The 19,737-nt window shown below is 34.4% G+C and overlaps 3 protein-coding genes across 3 annotated transcripts; 2 read left to right on the forward strand and 1 right to left on the reverse strand.

Annotated features, from left to right (window-relative positions):
• Window positions 1-5,171: 5,171 nt before the first annotated feature.
• Window positions 5,172-7,639, reverse strand: LOC110682381 (skin secretory protein xP2-like). Its single transcript, XM_021858713.1, has 2 exons — window positions 6,803-7,639; window positions 5,172-5,463 (listed from the first exon to the last, which is right to left on the reverse strand). Exons 1-2 carry the CDS (start codon window positions 7,499-7,501, stop codon window positions 5,389-5,391), a joined length of 774 nt encoding a protein of 257 aa, XP_021714405.1. The 5' UTR covers window positions 7,502-7,639; the 3' UTR covers window positions 5,172-5,388.
• Window positions 7,640-13,178: 5,539 nt separating this feature from the next.
• On the forward strand, window positions 13,179-15,749 carry LOC110682592 (zinc finger MYM-type protein 1-like). Its single transcript, XM_021858947.1, has 2 exons — window positions 13,179-15,576; window positions 15,712-15,749. The coding sequence occupies exons 1-2, from the start codon at window positions 13,179-13,181 to the stop codon at window positions 15,747-15,749; spliced, it is 2,436 nt and encodes an 811-aa protein (XP_021714639.1).
• Window positions 15,750-16,503: 754 nt separating this feature from the next.
• Window positions 16,504-18,926, forward strand: LOC110682382 (upstream activation factor subunit UAF30-like). The gene is made up of 2 exons (XM_021858714.1): window positions 16,504-16,891; window positions 18,480-18,926. Exons 1-2 carry the CDS (start codon window positions 16,589-16,591, stop codon window positions 18,594-18,596), a joined length of 420 nt encoding a protein of 139 aa, XP_021714406.1. The 5' UTR covers window positions 16,504-16,588; the 3' UTR covers window positions 18,597-18,926.
• The last annotated feature ends 811 nt before the right edge of the window (window positions 18,927-19,737 follow it).

Below are 19,737 nucleotides of genomic sequence, written 5' to 3' on the forward strand. Positions count from 1 at the left end.
CTTTTTGGCCAATTTTAGAGATTTTGGGACCCGAAGTCGAAATGTCTAGAGATATCAAGGGAAACATCCTAGGGTCATATAATATCGTTTGAAACCATATATGATCATTATATGTTGCCATAAATATCCGTGATGGCCTTGAGTTTATGAAATCGGTGCAAGTTATAAACGGGTAAATTGACAGTTAGAAGGTATATTAGATAGTTTTACCCACCCAGACTCCCGGGTTGTATTGGGGTCCATGTGAAGCATCTCGGCAATTTTTATTTCCGGATCTTAAAAAGTGAAAAATTGTCCAAAATTGAAGGCTATAATACACGAAATCGGTGCAATTTAGTAGTTGTCCGGACTCACTGTCAAAAATTTACGGAATTTTACGGAATGCATACCGAGGTCATATAATGTTGTTTGGACCCATATACAACCATAAGTCGGTTACATAAAGGCCCCGTGAAAGCTTATATCCAATACAAGTTGCGTGTACGGAAATTGGTAAATTGGATGCTTAAAGGCAAATTATATGGTTTCACCCACCCAATTGGACTCTCGGAGGATATTAGAGTTTATGGGTAGCATTTAACAATTTTTATTTTCGGGTAAAAAAAAATAAAAAATTGGCAAAATTGAAAGCTATAATATACGCTTTTTGGCCAACTTCAAAGGTTTCGGGTCCTAGTGTCAAAAAGTCTCAAGATACCAGGAGATACATCCCAGGGTCATGCAATGTCGTTTGAAATCATATATGATCATTATATGTTGCCATCAATATCCGTGGTAACCTCGAGCTTATGAAATCGGTGTAAGTTGTAAACGGGTAAATTGAGAATGTAAAGGTATATTTGATGGTTTTACCAATTCAAATGAACGCCAGGGGTGTATTACGATCCTTGGGAAGCATCTCGGCCATTTTTTATTTCTTGGTCTAAAAATTGAAAAAAATTCCAAAATTAAAGGATATTATATACGAAATCGGAGCAATTTAGTAGGTGTCCGGATCCGGTATCAGAAATAGACGGAATTTTACAGGATGCATCCCGAGTTCATATGATGTTGTTTGGACCCATATACAGCCATAAGTAGGCTACATAAAGGCCCCGTGAAAGCTTATAGCCAATACATGTGGCGTGTACGGAAACTGGTAAATTGAATGCTTAAAAGAAAATTGGATGGTTTCACACACTTAATTGGACTTCCGTAGGGTATTAGGGTCTATAGGAAGCTTCTCGGCAATTTTTGTTTCCAGGTAAAAAAAAAAAAAAAAAAAAAGACAAAAATTGGCAAAATTAAAGGCGCTATAATACACGCTTTTTGGCCAATTTTAGAGATTTTGGGACCCGAAGCCGAAATATCTAGAGATATCAGGGGATACATCATAGGGTCATATAATATCGTTTGAAACCATATATGATCATTATATGTTGCCATGAATGTCCGTAGTAGTCTCGAGTTTATGAAATAGGTGCAAGTTGTAAACGGGTAAATTAACATTTAGAAGGTATATTGGATGGTTTTACCCACCCAGACTCCCAGGTTGTATTGGGGTCCATGTGAAGCATCTCGGCAATTTTATTTTCGGATCTAAAAAAGTGAAAAATTGTCCAAAATTTAAGGATATAATACACGAAATCGGTGCAATTTAGTAGCTTCTCGGCAATTTTTGTTTCCGGGTCATAAAAAGTAAAAAATTGGCAAAATTAAAGGATATAATACACGCTTTTTTGACCAATTTTAGAGGTTTCGGAACCCGGTGTCGAAAAGTCTTGAGATATTAGGGAATACATCCCAGGGTCATATAATGTCGTTTGATTGGTTTGAAACCATATATGATCATTTTATGTTTCCATAAATGTCTGTGATAGCCTCGAGTTTATGAAATCGGTGCAAGTTGTAAACGGGTAAATTGACAGTTTGAAGGTATATTGGATGGTTTTACCCACCCAAATGGACTTTCGGGATGTATTAGGTTCCATGAGAAGCATCTCGTCAATTTTTATTTTCGGGTCTAAAAAAGTGAAAAATTGTCCAAAATTAAAGGCTATAATACACGAAATCGGAGCAATTTAGTAGGTGTCGGGACCCGGTGTCAGAAATTCACGACATTTTACAGGCTGCATCCCGAGGTCATATGATGTTGTTTGGACCCATATACAACCATAAGTCGGCTACACAAAGGCCCCGTGAAAGCTTATAACCAATAAAAGTGTAGTGTACAGAAACTGATAAATTGGATCTTAAAGGCAAATTGGATGGTTTCACCCACCCAATTGGACTCCCGTAGTGTATTAGGGTTTATAGGTAGCTTCTCGACAATTTTTTTTCCAGATAAAAAATGTCAAAAATTTGGCAAAATTGAAGGCTATACACGCTTTTTGGCCAATTTCAGAGGTTTCGGGTCACGGTGTCGAAAATTCTCGAGATACTAAGGGATACATCCTAGGGTCATATAATGTCGTTTGAAACAATATATGGTTAATATATGTTGCCATAAATGTCCGTGGTAGCCTCGATTTTATGAAATCGGTGCAAGTTATAAACGGGTAAATTGACAGTTTGAAGGTATATTAAATGGTTTTACCCACCCAAATGGACTCTCGGAATGTATTAGGGTCCATGGAAATCATATCGGTAAATTTTATTGCCGGGTCTAAAAAAGTGAAAAATTGTCCAAAAATACACGAAATCGGAGCAATTTAGTAGGTATCCGGACAAGGTGTCAGAAATTCACGGAATTTTACGTGATGCCTTTCGAGGTCACATTATGTTGTTTGGACCCATATACAACCATAAGTCGGCTACATAAAGGCCCCGTGAAAGCATATAGCCAATACAAGTGGCGTGTACGGAAACTTGTAAATTGGATGCTTAAAGGAAAATTGGATGGTTTCACCCACCCAATTGGACTCCCATAGTGTATTAGGGTTTATAGGTAGCTTCTCGGCAAAAAAAATTTCGGGTCAGAAAAAGTAAAAAAATAGGCAAAATTGAAGGTTATAAATACACGCTTTTTGGCCAATTTTAGAGGTTTCGGGATCTGGTGTCGAAAATTCTCGATATACCAAGGGATACATTCCAGGGTCATATAATGTTGTTTGAAACCATATATGATCATTATATGTTTCCATAAATGTTCGTGGTAGCTTTGAGTTTATGAAATCGGTGCAAGTTCTAAAGGGGTAAATTGACAGTTAGAAGGTATAGTGGATGGTTTTACCCACCCAAATGGACTCACGGGTTGTATTAGGGTCCATGTGAAGCATCTCGACATTATTTATTTCCGGGTCTGAAAAATTGTCCAAAATTGAAGGATTATACACGAAATCGGAGCAATTTAGTAGGTGTCCGGACCTGGTGTTTGAAATTCACGGAATTTTACGAGATGCATCCTGAGGTCATATGATGTTGTTTGGACCCATATACAACCATAATTGGGCTACAGAAAGGCCCCGTGAAAGCTTATAGTCAATACAAGTGGCGTGTACGAAAACTGGTAAATTGGATGGTTTCACCCACCTAATTAGACTCCCGTAGTGTATTAGGGTCTATAGGTAGCTTCTTGACAATTTTTTTTCCAGATAAAAAAATGTCAAAAAATTGGCAAATCTGAAGCTACCTATAGACCCTAATACACTACGGGAATCATATAATGTCGTCTTAAACCATATATGATCATTATATGTTGCCATAAATGTCGTGGTAGCCTATGAAATCGGTGGAAGTTGTAAACGGGTAAATTGATAGTTTGAAGGTATATTGGATTGTTTTACACTTTTACCCATCCAAATGGACTCCCGGGGTGCATTAGGGCCCATGGGAAGCATCTCGGCAATTTTTATTTTCGGGTCTAAAAAAGTAAAAAATTGTCCAATATTGAAGGTTGTACATACGCAGCACGTCCTACATTCATTATTATTGAAGGCTTTGAAGCATTATATTCTGTAATGTAAAATTCAGCCAATTTTGATCTTTCATTTATACAAATTAGATATTTGAAAAAAAAAAAACAAAAAAAAAAAAAAAAAACAAATAAAAACCCTGATATGTAATTTGTTGGATTAGCCTCAAATCTCTCAATGCATAAATTATGTGTTAGCAAGCTTAAGATCAAAATGTTGCAACAACAAATGAACGAAAGAAGTGTTCATCTATACAAATGATGAAAAGGAGCATAATTTGAAGGAGATTTTTTTTTCCCCTTAAAGAGCCATTGAATAGAAAGACGTATAAATATAATTGAAAAAAAATGTGAAATTCTATGTTTATACCCGCAAGATGATTAATTTTTGCAGGACTATAAATATAAGATGCATTCAAAGTTAATTTTTGCTCATTTGATAATTAAATAAGCAATAATCATCCTTTAATCATCATAAAGAGTCATTGATCCTTCAAAAAAAAAAAAAAAATCATAAAGAGTCATTGAATAGAAAAACGTATATTCAAATGTACTTTGTATCTGGGCGTATACAACAACCTTTACAAATATTGTGTATCACCACCCGACATTTTAAGTTTTTAACTAACAAAGGTTAATATGACAGATTGGATGGTGTCTACTAACAGTGCATTTTGCAAAACATAATCAGTTGAATAATAAAATAAGGCTTAGGTCTTGTTTTCGTTACCATAATGATAGCTTGGGAGCAAAAATGTGAATGTGTGACTAGAGAGAGCTAAGGTTATCGATAATGGGCTTAACGTGAGAACCCAATTCGACATGATATCTTTACTCTTTAGTTGTTGCATGGAAGTTGTGAACAAGATTAATCGGAAGTAAAATGACAATTTTTTAAAAATATATCACCATCAAAGATGTTCTAACTTTTGGTAATTGCTTTGATATTGTTTTCTTTTGTCACATGTTTATGGAGTCTAATGAAGCGGCACATGTGATCATTAGATTTTTCTAGTTACGGTTGTACTTAAGTAGTTGATTTCCTTAGCTTAATGATATAATTACTGCCGATTTTTGTTCAAGAGTTAATGGATAGGTCGCAATTCACAGTATCAATGCGATAGTTAACTTTGGATCGGGCTAAATATAATTAATCTGCGAAACAACTATTGAAAATTTACAAATCTAAAAAAATAAAGAGAAAATTGAATTCCAGAACCATTCCTTTGAGAAATGAACAAAATTGACAACATGGGGATGGGGATTAGGTAGATCTGAATAAATAGAATAGAATGGAATTGTATAATATAAGCTCAATAATAAATAAAGTAATAGTACAATCAATGTATATAGCTCAATTTGTCTAATTATGATCCCGTGATATTAGTTGGACATGAGCTTGTAAATGAATAAAAAATTCATCAACACCAAAAAATAAAGAAGAGAATCAGAGATCGAGTGAGAGAAAGAAGAAACTAATCTATATTTAGAAAACTTTAAAAAAGAAGCATAGCAGCGCATCCGAATGCTAAGCTGACCACCAATTTAGTTGCCCATGTGATCTCTCCACTCTGCCAATTTTGGATTTAAAACAACATTAGTAATTAATTAACTATAAAACACATGATTAAAATATTGCCATAAATTAAAGAATTAGCTACTTGTTTGACAAAATCAGTAATTAATTTGGTGTATTCATTGACTTTTTTTTCATTCCAACACAACATTTTAGATTTTTAGGGATTTGTACATAAGTTTAACTTGTACTCTAGTATTTCACATTGAATTATTAGGTTTTGAAATCATCAATTTGCTATTGTCATATAGTGAGAGTACTACATCACACGCGGATACTCCACACAATCAATGTTATTGTATAATTAAGTACATTGTCCAAATTGAGCTCAACTCCATATTCGCTATTGAACCTAACTCTCAAAATGATCAGGAAAACTCAAAACCCTAAACATACTTGATACTCTAATAAAATTTTCAGCTAAAAATCATTCAAGCTCATTAATGAATGATTTGATGTGATAATAAACAAAAGTATAAATTAAAGGTATGTAGTATTTGTAGTGGTTCAGTTCTAACGGCTATATATTTGACACGCTAATAGCCTACCAACTATTACTCATATAGAGACTTTATATTACCTCTGTTAACTACTATGTACAACAAAGGGGTATTATTTGTAAGACATAAAATATTTCTTTGTTGCACATAATAATTAACGGATGTAGTAATTCAACGGTGAATTATAGATCAAGTTGACATTTGTATTAAATGGTTGCATAATTTGATAATTTTATTATTCATTTTTTTTTAACAGTCATTTAATAGAAACAAAAATAATCACATGTATAAAATGATTATTACCTATTTATCCAGTTAATTTTTGTGGCACACAATTGTGAATGTGTGAGTAACATTTTATATGATGGACATTTTATATTGGGCTGGGGCATCTTTCTTTACACATGTAAGGATATGAAATTTTGAAGATAATTTTAACAACTTATTTATTTTTCTCTTTAATTGAAAAAGTGAGTGGTGAAAATTAGAATTATAAGCTTTTTCCCATAAATGGACACCAGCTTTCTCCACTATTATTCCTATTGTGGCATTACATGAATTGTCTTGGGCATATATGAATCACGATATCACCTATAATTGTCAATTGACATTATTTAAGAATGTACCGAAAAAGTTGCTCCAATTTATGATATACTTAATTCATTGAAATTGTGATCATTAGCAAGCTGAGTAATACTGTAAATATTTCAATTAATGATAAATTAGTTTTAATATAAGTGATTAATTCATACTCAATGATAAATAAAAAGCACAACTAAAAACAAAAGAAAAGTGAATGCTTAATAGTCAAGTAAAATGGAGTGGAGTACTTACCGAAGTATCATCCTCAGAAGGACCAGGACCGTAATCGTCAAAGCCGCCGTTAGGTCCAGGAGCCTCAGTTGGCGGCGCAGGTGGGCTTAGAAGCTCAGCTGGAGCCGGAGCCGGTGTTGCGGCGTGATGCTTCTTACAATGCTTCTTATTCTTGAATTTACAGTGGTACGGAGGTGGAGCGTGATGCTTCTCAGGTGCCGGAGCCGGAGCTTCCACAGTAGTTGGTGGAGCCGCCTCTGGAACCGGAGCCGGCGCCTCTGGTGGTGGAGCTGGCGGCGAACTCTCAGGCGCTTTAGCCGGTGCCTTGGCTGGCGCTTTAGCCGGTGCTTTGGCTGGCGCTTTAGCCGGTGCTTTGGCTGGTGCCTTAGCCGGTGCTTTGGCTGGTGCCTTAGCCGGTGCTTTGGCTGGCGCTTTAGCCGGGGTTTTAGCGGCTGGAGATGGAGCTTCGGATGGAGTTTCTGAGATTACTGGAGCTGCAGCTGGAGCTTTTTCTGGAGCCGGTGATTTGGGCTTGGAAGGAGCTGGAGCAGCTGGTGTAGGTGAATCGGCGGCTTTGGTTGGAGAATTGGCGGCTTTGGTGGGGGCATCGGCGGCTGGAGCCGGGGATTTAGAGGGGGAAGAGGCGGGAGATTGGGCGGTGGCGTGAGATACAATCAATAATAGTAATGCGAGAGAGGAGATGTTTTTAATGAGAGCCATTGTTGAAGGGGAGAGGAGAGAGAGAGAGAGTGGTGAGAAAGGTGGAAGGAGAAGAGAGAATAAATAGCCGTTTGCTTTGGGAGGTAAAGAGGAGTATGATTTTCTAAAACAAAATTAAAAATGAGGAAAATAGAGATGGAAGGAGGGCCCACGCGCGAGAAAGAAAGAAACAAGAGAATATAGGCTGTGATAGTGTCGGTCACCAAAGTGGTCGGAGTGTGTGATTAGGGCTTTAATTTTAATACTTCCTCCGTGACCAAAACGGGTATACTTCCCCTGTTCCTTTGTATATCATCCGTAATGTTTGTTTTTTGATTTTTGATTGATGAGAGTTAATTTATGAGAAAAGTATTGCAATCTCGGTATCTTCGGATTACAATCTTTTGCAATCTATAGTATGGAGTAAATTTAAAAGAAACAACTTAAAAAGTAAAGTGGCTTAAACATTAAGAGACAAATAGAGCAATTGGAATTGAAACTAAAGGCCTATTCTCATACGTTATTTTCTGTTTAGTTTAGTTTATTTTAGTTCAGTTCAGCTACTAATTTCCTTCTCTTAGAAAATATTCATTTCAATTCAGTTCAGCTACTAATTTCCTTCTCTTAGAAAATATTCATTTCACTTCGATTCAGCTCAGCTTCTAATTTCCTAATTTTCGAATCCAATTTCAAATACCTTTTTTTTTTCTCATACATATGACATAATGAATTATAGGCTACTTAATTGTGGTTGAGATGCATGTGATAAACAGATAATACTCGAATAAGGATAGTGAGGTCTTTATTGTACAATATTTGTTGTGTGGCGGAGGGGGGAAGACTGAAATGGACGTCGCCGCGTCTATAACTTGCCTGGAATTCGGCGGACTTGCTTCTTTTCCAGGTCAAAGTATCAAGAGATTTGGTGGTGAGATCTTTGAGTTTGGATTATCAAATTATTTTATTGTAATCGAAGCTTCTCCATCATTATTCCAATTTTGTACTAGTACTATGAAGGTATTTGATGACAAAGTACATTAATAATACTGTAAGACACTATGATGGAGTTTTCCGGAGTAGTAATATACGAGGAATAATTAATCTCAAAGAGTATAATCTTCCTAATCCAACGGAATGTTCTTGAAAAGAATTTCTATTACGGTGTGATTACGTTCTACTCCGTAACCTCTCTAGGTTTTTTATTTCATTATTTTTTAAATGGATTTCACGCTTCATTTATAAAATGAATTGTAAATTTTAAGGAGAAAGGTGAGTAATGAGATTTCGGGCGTAGAAGGTAGAGGGTAGAGATAGAACCAATTGAATATAAAATTCCATTATTAAAAAACTCAATCAAATCAAAAAATAAATGAAATGGGTTATAACTCCATTGTAACCTTTTCCAAATGATTCAACCAAACGACTCCTAAGGTCCATACTTCAAACAGATTTTTTCGATCACTACTAGATATATGTGATTCATCAAATTATACTCTTGTTTTTGAAAATTCTTTAACAGTTAATTATTACGGAGTACTACTTTATTTTTTGTTTCACTATAAAAATTTAACGATTAACATCACTACATCTATTAATAAAATATTATGAATATAATTATTTATGCACGAACTGCTATTAGAGTGAAATTTAAAAAATAGTGTCAAAAATCAAAGTTAAATATGTTAAAAAATGAAGCAAATAACATATAGTACCAATAAAGTGTTGACTCATTTGGTAAGGTTCTTATTAGAGGTTTGGGTTTCGAGTCCTATCAGGTGAGGGTAGGGATTCTCTTACGCTCCTTTGTACTCCCAAATACCTGGTCCATATATACTGAACTAAAAAAAATTGTGAGAGTTGAGGTCTAATTATGGTCCTCCTTACCAGTAAAAAAACAAAGTAATACATACTACCTTCGTTTTTTTTAGTTGACACGTTTTGACTTTAGCACTATTCACACTCCCCTTTGACCGTGTTTTGTGGTTTATCATAATGAAAAATATACATGATTGCTAAACGCAACCTCTAGTTACTACTATACACCCCTCTTAAATACCATAAATACCCTTCTAAGCTAAAATCATCTTCACGACATTTTGCCTGCTTTCTTTTCCACCTTCTTCCACACCTAATTTCCAGAAATTTATACCTTTGTTTATTTGAATTACTTACATAATCAATTAGCGAACAATATTCCGAGATCTAATGAATATGAACACGAATCGGATGAAGTCGGGTGACACACGAAATAGGCTCAGTCATTTTATACAATTTGAACGAAATATAAAAAAAGTGTTTTTTTTTTTTTTTTTTTTTTAAGGATGAAAAGTGGTTTTATTGATTCTACACATAATAGATTCGTATGATTCTTATCAAATTCGAAGAGGCTAATGTAAAAATCATTACCCATTGCAAATTCAATGTATTTTAAGTTAAATTAATGCACTCTTGTTATTAGAGATTACTTGAGAGGGAAAAAAATAAAATGGTTATTTTTTCCCTACATCTAATAAATGAGTGGAATAGAGGCTGCAGTACTGCGCTGAGTAAAGTCAGGTTATGTGGGATCTTGTTAGATTCGTCATGATATATATTTTCAAAATATCAAATTCCATAGTTTTGGCTTATTTGTAATTAAAGAATATGAATGGTTGAAGTTGTGCGTTAGCAAACGTGACTATAAAAACGTGTCAACTAAAAAGAAACGGAGAAAGTAATAAAAAGATTAGAAGAGAAAAAAAAAATGTAGTACGATGAATTAATCAGGAAGCTATGATTATAATTGGCTAATTTGTATAATTAGTGATGAGTTAATTGATTATTGTTAGAGTGGGTCAAGGTACGCAAAGCTGGAGCCAAGCTGGTGATTAATAAGAGCGGACAGCTGTTTAAACGTCAAATCAAATTGCACACATAATAACCTTTTGTATTTAGTTAACGGCTGGCAATTGAGCTGCTAGCTATTACGGTAGCTTATTTGGATTTACGTTCTTTGAGTTGAAGCACTTAAAGACCGAAGCAGTAGTAAACTACGAGTAGCTAGCAATGTACTGACCTTAAAGCTAAGGTGAGCCTTTTGTGGGGGCATTGTCTTGTAGTTGCTCAATCTCTTTCAACCTTATTGTGTCGCGCTGCCTATATATGTATATAATAAAGTATTTATATAACCGTTGCCTAACGTTTTAGAAATTATATTAGGCTCCTGTACCATCATCACATGTTATGTGCGTTAGTTTAATTGGAATAATGACCAAATTCATTTATATTACATTTTCTTACATAAACATAAATGATGTTCCGTTACATATTATTTGCAACGATTAGACATTTTTGCTCTCTACTCTATATCAAATCGTTGCAAATAATATGTAACGGAGGTAGTATTACGAGTATTATTTTAGTGCCTTCAAATGATGTAAGTATTGATGGAGAATATATTACAAATAACTTTAAACAAAATTAAATTTATAATTACACTGTAATAAGTTTAGATTAGTTAAGACTTAGGATGACTATTATGGAATGGAAAGGTAAAAAAAAAAAAAAATGAATGAAGAGAATACACATTGTCCTTATCTACTCAAGTCCTGTCTAAGGAATTTTAAAACTATGTAATAACATTGAATTTTGCTCTTATTTTTAAAAAATTATAAACAAGTGTGCTAAATTTGAATAATTTATAAGTTATCGTTATGATTCTTATGAAATTAAACTCGATAATTGGAGTAGCTAGCTATATCTCATATGGAGTGCCACAAATTATAGTTATATACATCCATAGGGCATATATGTTTATATGTTTATATTTATCGAATTGAGCTGAATTGAACTGATTGGAGCTAAAATGAATGAAATTGAATTGAAATTAAGCTGAAGTGAATATGCCCGTAATTGAAAATTGAAAATTTATTTTATTTTATGCTAATCAAAGTGAAGATAGTCAATATGCTTTATTCTTAAGAAATATATTATTGTAGACTAACCCTTGCGTCAAACATACGAAGAAAGTAAAAAAAGTATAAATCATTCGTTGAATGAAAAAAAAAAAAAACAGTGTGATTAAGTAACCATGATAATGATGTATGCTGAAATCCTGTAATAACATGATTGGATAAGATGAAAATTCGAACCCAATCTTTGCTAAATGAACACATAAAAAATATATGCATAAACTTTAGTGCATGCGAAAATATATATACAATCACGCTTCAATAGCTTACTTTATATAAAAAGGTTGATGAGGTGTTAGCCTATCATTTAGCTCATTAATCTTTAGACTTCAGGGTGAAGTAAGAGAGGCTTGTAGGCTGAAGAGAACTTTGGAATGAAGAAAATAAAGCTATTGGATGGAATATAAAGTACCATGCACAAACATAATATTACTATACAATGGATCTTAACTTAAAAGCATGTCTTCTTTGTGCTAAACTTGGCTTACTAATCAGTGGCGGACTTGGGCTTAGACCTGGTGGGTCAAGTGACTCACCAGGCCCAAAAAAAAATTTTAAGTTATTTAAAAAAAAAAAAAAAAAAAAAAAAAAAAAAAAAATTAAAATCAGTTACAGGAGACTTCAAGGCTTTCAAGCCCTAGCCTCTTCGTGCTCTGGCTTCTCCTTCTCCGCCTAATCGCCTCCATTCTTCTCTTCGTGAATCGTGAGTCGTGACTTCTCCTTCTCCGCCTAATCGCCTCCATTGTTAATCGCCTCATCTCCATTCTTCTGTTCGTGACTTCGCGTCCGAGGTTGTGGAAGATGACTTTCCCATCGTCACATTTATCAGGTTCGATCTTGTTTCTCTCTCTTGATTTAGTTTCAAATTTTTGGGTTTGATTGTCGTGGATTTTTGCATATATGTTCCTGTTGTTTTCGACATGTTCAATGTGTATTCGAATTTTTTTGGTTCAATCTTTGTGGGTGTATTTCAGCAAAATCGCTTCGTTTTTATTGGGGTTTATTTGATCATTATTTGTTTTCGATTTTTTGGCTTTATTTGGTCGATTGGTTTTCGATTATTTTGGGGTTTATTTGATCGATTTGTTTTCGATTTTTTGACTTTATTTGGTCGATTGGCTTTCGATTGTTTTGGGGTTTATTTGATTGATTTGTTTTCGATTTTTTTGTCTTTATTTGTTCAATTGGTTTTCGATTATTTTAGGCATCATCCAATATTCTTTTTTTAGTCAATCATAATTAGAAAAATATTTGATATCTTAGAAAAACAGGTCATTGGCTGCAAATTAGGGTATGAAACTTGGTATTCAAATACTTTAATGTTCCTGCTTCTTTATTTGATTGTCATTTTGAATAGAATTGTGCTAATTAATCATCTAATGATTCACTCCGCTTATTGTGCTTCCCATCCTTAAGTATGTAGACATTTGATTATTTATTTCCCATTAAAAGGTGCTTACACTGTTACACATGTTATGTAAAGTATTTGGCTTGTCAAATTTGGATATCTTTTCTGTTGATCTTTGGGTCAAAGTCTCTTATGAGATCCCTTGATTTTAGATATATATTTGATGCACAGAGTCTATTACTTGATTCTTTTTATATCTGGCTGCGTTTGATCTAGCTCCCTTGTCTGACTGGTGTCCATTATGAATTGCTTGATTTAGACCATTTAGTTGAATATTTATTCAAATAATTTTTCTGGGGAATATTGCTTGATTTAGTTCAATATTTATTCAAATTTCAGAATGAAGAGAAAACATACTCCAAATGAAATGCAAAACATTACTAGCTTCTTTGCTAAAAAAAATCCTACTCCAACTTCTCTTCCACATCCAACACAAAATGAACAAACTATAACTCCACCTCAACAAAGTGAGCAACTTTCATCTCCATCTCATTATTCAACTCAAAATTCCCCTCAAAATGAACAAGGCCAATGTTCTCCTAATGCCCCAATCTTTGGAGAAAGATTAAGTGAACATGAATTTGCTAATCTTCCACAAGATCCAGGAAAGAGGAGAAAAATGAGTCAATTTCATAAAGATGATAGAGATTTAGTGAGAAGAATTTACATTCAAAGAAAGCCTTGTCAGCCCAAAGACTTTACATTTCCTCAAACTTCTATTTTTGGCAAAAATCGTCGCTTTTGTGCTAAGTGGTTTGATACTTGGACTTGGCTTGAGTATAGTGTGGAAAAGGATGCTGCCTATTGTTTCCCTTGTTATCTATTCAAGGATGAAAATGCCTTTGGAGGTGATGCTTTTGTTAGTGATGGTTTCAAATCATGGAATCGATCGGATTTAATAAGAAAACATGTCGGTAAACACTTGAGTGCACATAATAATGCTGTTTTAGCTATGGATTTGTTCAAGAAACAAAATTCAAGCATCACACAAGCCTTAACAAAACAAACCGCTGAGAGTACAAATGCATATAGGACGCGACTTGAAGCTTCAATTGAATCTATCCAATGGCTTTTACTCCAAGGGTTGCCTTTCCGTGGTCATGATGAAAAAGAAAGTTCCTTAAGAAGAGGTAACTTTCTTTCACTTTTATCCCTTATTTCCAAAGGTAATCCTGAATATTCTAAAGTTGTTTTCAAAAATGCTCCTAGTAATTGTCAACTTACTTCTCCTAAAGTCCAAAAAGATATCATAAATGCATGTGCAAAAGAGACCACTAAAGCAATGCTTGAAGATATTGATGGTGGTTTATTTTCTATCCTTGCTGATGAGTCCGCTGATGTTTCTGACAAGGAACAATTGGCTCTTTGTTTGAGATATGTTAATAGAAAGGGAGAAGTGTGTGAGCGTTTACTTGGTATTGTGCATGTTGTAAACACTGCTTCTTTGACTCTCAAAACTGCTATTGAATCCTTATTAATGGAGCATTCTTTGTCTTTCTCTCAAGTACGGGGTCAGGGTTATGATGGGGCAAGTAATATGCAAGGTTCTATTAATGGCCTTAGGACTCTTATAGAGAATGAGTGTAAAGAAGCTTATTTTGTCCACTACTTTGCTCACCAACTTCAATTAACTCAAGTTGCACTTGCTAAAAAGAATTCAGATTGTGCTTGGTTATTTGTTGATGTACTTGCACCTCTCTTGAATTTTGTGGGGGGTTCACCAAAAAGGAAAGAGTTTCTTCGTGAAAATCAAGCTCAAAGAGTGGTGGATGCATTGTCTCTAGGTGAACTTGAAACGGGTTCAGGTTTAAATCAAGAACGTGGATTAGGTAGACCTTGTGATACTCGTTGGGGATCTCACTTCAAGACAATCTTGAATGTACTTGATTTATTCCCTGTAATCCTTGGTTCTCTTGAGGATATTGCAAAAGTATCTGATACAATAGATTCTAATAGAGCTCAAACACTTACAAATCTTCTGATGTCCTTTGATTTTGTGTTCGTGGCACACTTGATGGTTAGTATATTTGCGATAACAAATGCTTTGAATGTGGCCTTACAAAAGCACGATCAAGACATTGTGAATGCAATGGCCATGGTTAATGTAACCAAGACTAATTTGCAAAAAATGAGAGATGAAGGATGGGATTCTCATATGGAAAAGGTAATTTCTTTTATTGGTGACTATGACATTGCAGTTCCAGATATGGAGGCTAAATATGTTGTTCCCGGGAGGAGGTTGTTTAGAGGTAAATGCCCACAAGTGTCCAATCTACATCATTTTCGAGTTGAAGTTTTTTTTGGTGTCATTGATCTTCAATTGCAAGAACTTGAAAATCGATTTCCCGAAATAACTAAAGAACTACTTGTGTGTATGTCTTGTTTGAGTCCTGTGGATCGTTTTTCTAAGTTTGATAAGGAAAAATTGATTAAGCTTGCAAAATTCTATCCTAATGAATTTCCAAGTTCAGAATTGATAGTCTTTGGTCATACACTTGATAGTTACATTTGTTCTGTTAGAGGAGATGAAAGGTTTTGGAATTTGAAGGGTCTTAGTGATCTTTCAATCAAATTGGTTGAAACGGGATTGTCTGAAACTCATGATAGGGTCTATTTACTTTTGAAATTGGTGTTGCTTCTTCCTGTCGCAACGGCAAGTGTGGAAAGAGTATTTTCTGGCATGAAGCAAGTGAAAGACAAACTACGAAATAGCATGGGAGATCAAATGTTGAATGATTGTTTAATTACTTATTTGGAGAATGATTTGTTTTTGAATGTTAGCATGGAAGATATCATGAATCGATATCAAAACATGAAAACTCGTCGAGAACTATTTTAATAAGTTTGCATTACTATTTAGTTGTCTTTTGTAGTATTATATGAACATTTGGTTGTATTTTGTACTGTTTGAATATTTGGATGTATTTTTTAGTACTATTATTTGGTTGTTTGGTAAAAAATTTTTTTTAACATATTTGATTATCGATTGTGACTCACCAGTCGGAAAATCCTGGGTCCGCCACTGTTACTAATGTCTATGTGTCCCAAAAAGCTATTAATTTTTAACTTATTTTCTCTTGATTTATCCAAGTCAAGTACATTTGCTTTATAATTTATCTTCAATACACTATGTATACATCCATATTCCATGACACGATTTTTGTTGCATTGTTGAACCAATTGTTTGATATTTTGATGTCTACGATTAAATCTACATTTGGATCTTCTATATTCTTCCATACATTTGTCGAAAGGCCCACTAGAATCATTACACATATATATAGTACTACTCTTACCTCTAGAAATTGTGTTCTCGAGTACATGATCTAATAATCTAATTATTAAGCATATTTCAATTCATGTATTTTTTAGAGCGGCTTTAATAATACGTAGAGCACAGATTTTAAAAGGTAGTATATTTCTCCACTGGACAATTAGGCCTTTTGTCCCATCCCAAATTATGTACATACAAGTTGATAAACTCACAAGTCCAGATAAAAAAAAAAGGTTGGCCCAATGCCCAAATATCAAATAAACCATTCAAAAAGCCCATTTAAAATAAAATCCAACGAATCATACCAAGGGTCAGGATATAATGCAGAAAAATCAACGGACAGAAAATCAAAAGACAAAGACACCCCCTAAAATTCGTTTTGAAAAAATAAAAATAAAAAACGTTATCCAAGGAATTGAAGCAAAAGAGCGCACTCTAGGAAACACACAGCAAAGAAGAGAGAGAAAATAGCAAAAATGGCAGGAACAATTGGGTGTGGAATGAGGGCGGTGGTTTTAGAGGGGAAGAAATCGTCGTTTTTTGGTGGTTTTCCGGTGAATACTCCGTCGACGGCGGTGTGTTTTCCGGTCGGAATCAGCCGGAAATTAGGAGGAATTTCGGCGTGTGCTACGACTCCGTCAACAACAAGGAAGCCGAGAGGAATAATGAAGCCAAGACCAATTACTCCTGCTCTTCAAGAATTTGTGGGTGCTCCGGAAATTTCTAGAACTCAAGCTCTTAAGGTTATCTGGGCACACATCAAAGCCAATAATCTTCAGGTCATCTCTTTCTCTCAGATTATTATTTTTTAATTAATCAATTTTTCTGTGTAATTTTTTGCGCAATTTTAGTAATTATGGTGCTGGTTAATACCCTTATTTGTAATTAACTGAATTACCCGAACTAACTTGAACTGAACTGAACTTATTTTAGTTGTAAATTACACGCCCTTGTTTACTACTTAACCCTTATCTTTAACTTATCTGAACTTAATTGGAAGTAGGTGAACAAAGCACGGCTGAGTTATGTTTTTGTTTTATCACATGCTAAATGCAAACTACTTATAATATGTTTGGGATTAAGATTTTAGAGGTATAGCTTAATACTCTTACCAAGGAGGTTATCAGAATCAAGCTTAAAATGTTAAGTATATTTTAAATTTATTAAGACTAGAATAGACCCGGTCTACAATAACTTATCGTAGACCCAACCTTCTAGTATACCATACGAAATGTGATTATATCATACGAAATGTGATTATATTATTACAAAAGTGATTATATCATCTTGAAACTATTATGTAAATGTATCACTCAAAAAGTGAATTTATCATTATAAAAAGTATCAAATAGTAAATTACATCATTCAAAAGATGATTTTTAAATTTTATCATCCTAAACATAATTATATAATCTCATTAATCATTATGGTTTAATATGAGATCAAAATATGACTCACAAAAATATAATTATATCATCTAAAAAAGTGATTATATCATCCAGAATGTGATTATATTATTTGAAAGTGTCAAATTTTGGGTCTACAATAATTTATTGTAGACCGGGTCCATACAAGACCAACTGTTTTAAATTTCCCGTGTTTACATGTTTGGATGGTGAATTTTATTGTTATGCACTAAGTATATGTTTGTATTTTGATGCTATCAAATTCGACTAATAAAGGATAAGACAAAGCTACAAACAATAGCCTCATTTAATCGCATCTGTTTGAGTCATTTTATTAGTATGGATTATGGATTGTTGGGATTCGTAATGTCGAATTACTTGATATGGAATTTCTTGTAGGAGAGTATGTTTGGTTTGAAGAGAAAGAGTTGCGATTCAATGATAAGAGGGTTTATATATTGCACATGAAAATCTTATCAACATAAAACAGTGAATCTAAATGCTGGTTATAAAGTCATACTTTGTACATTATATGAGTGGAGATGTCCGTATCAGGCTAAACAAGGGAGGCTTCTGTAGTTCTGTTTATATGTGCACCCTGCATCCATTCAGATGTAATAATCCATACATTATCTTGATAATTTTTTGTCGCATATCTTGAAATAGTTATGGTTCGGTGTCATAGAGTGACGAGGGAGAGGTGATTGTTAGAGTGGTTCGATTATAGTAAAGGCTCTTTTGGTAAAATTACTAGATTAGTATGAAGAAAAGCAGTAGTAGTACTAAGATGCTTATGCCTTACATGTTTGGCTGCTTGTGATCTGTGCCAGTCCTAACTGCTAAGATGCTTATGCAGCTAAAAGCTTGCTGGTTATCTTATGTATTGAATCTCCAATTAGCAGTAATAGTGTTTCCTGCTGTATGTGTATTTCAATAACATGAAGTTTTATATCGTGTTTAGGATCCCAATGACAAGAAAGTCATCATATGTGATGAGAAGCTGAAGAAAATATTTGCTGGAAAGGAACGTGTGGGATTCCTCGAGATCTCAGGATTGATCACTCCACACTTGCTGTAGCTTTTCAATTCTATTCAGCAAGGAATCGTCACTGAGGCAGCTATGTACTTAGCATTTAGTTTTTAGTATTTTGTAGAAAGTTGAGCTGCAGAGCTTTGCATTAGATGTGCCCTTTTTGCTGCTTTTGGGTTTTTAGCGTTTTTTGCTAAGTTTTGACTTGCAACTCAGTGTATTCGCTACTCCAGGTGTTTGTTTCTTTTTCAGACTACGATCAAGGGATTTAGGTATTTGGAAGATAATTAGATGTTCAAGCCTTTTCTGTTCAAATCCAGGGACATCATATTATTTTGAAATGATCAAGATTATTAGTCTAGTACAGTATTCTCTTAAGTTCTTTGCTGATCATTTTCATGCTTAATTTCTTATTCTTTTGTGACTTTAGTCCCAAATCTTGACCAAGTGCCACCTCTGCTAAAGTTTTAAGCCTTGGTTAGGGACTCAAGGTGCATTCTTTCTTTCACGTATTAGTTTTAACTCTGCAAGTAGCTGTGATCTAGAATTAGTTTAAACTGAAGGTAAGTTTAACAGCACAGCAAAGGAAAAAAAGACGAGGTAAACTCAGAATTCAGAAATTTGCAGCTGATATCTTCTCCATGTCTCTGCAGAGGACTGATTCGTTTACACCGGAGGGTTAGCAACCTTTTTTTGCGTGATTAGCAGGCTTAGTCAGGCTCATCCGCTCCGGGCTAGCCAAACATTTTCCCCTTTGTAGAAGTATCAAGTCAGACTACTAGTATATCAATAGAGCTCTAATTCAAGTCTCAGAAAACATATTTTTTTCTTCTCCCAGATACATGGACATGCAGGAGTGCAGGACATCACATTATATTTTTATGGCTGTCAGCTTAAGTTTTGTCGTTAGTCTACATAGATTTTGCTGTTTAACTCAGGCTTATATTTGATTAGTGAGAAACATTCTCCCTTAATCATGCTTTTTATTCCTAATCTCAAAGACTACCCCCACGATGTGAACCAATTGCGCGTTGTTTAGACAGATGGCATGATTAGAACTGATTAACTTAGATCTAAGATCGCTAGATATAGCCTAAAGAAGCTGAAAAGTATACTTTGGCTTTGATTACATACAAAAGTAAATTAACATAAAGTAAACCACACACATTTAGCCCCTTCCTCTTACTTA

This window comes from Chenopodium quinoa, unplaced genomic scaffold, assembly GCF_001683475.1.
Source record: "Chenopodium quinoa cultivar QQ74 unplaced genomic scaffold, ASM168347v1, whole genome shotgun sequence".
In the NCBI taxonomy this organism is placed as follows: domain Eukaryota; kingdom Viridiplantae; phylum Streptophyta; class Magnoliopsida; order Caryophyllales; family Amaranthaceae; genus Chenopodium; species Chenopodium quinoa.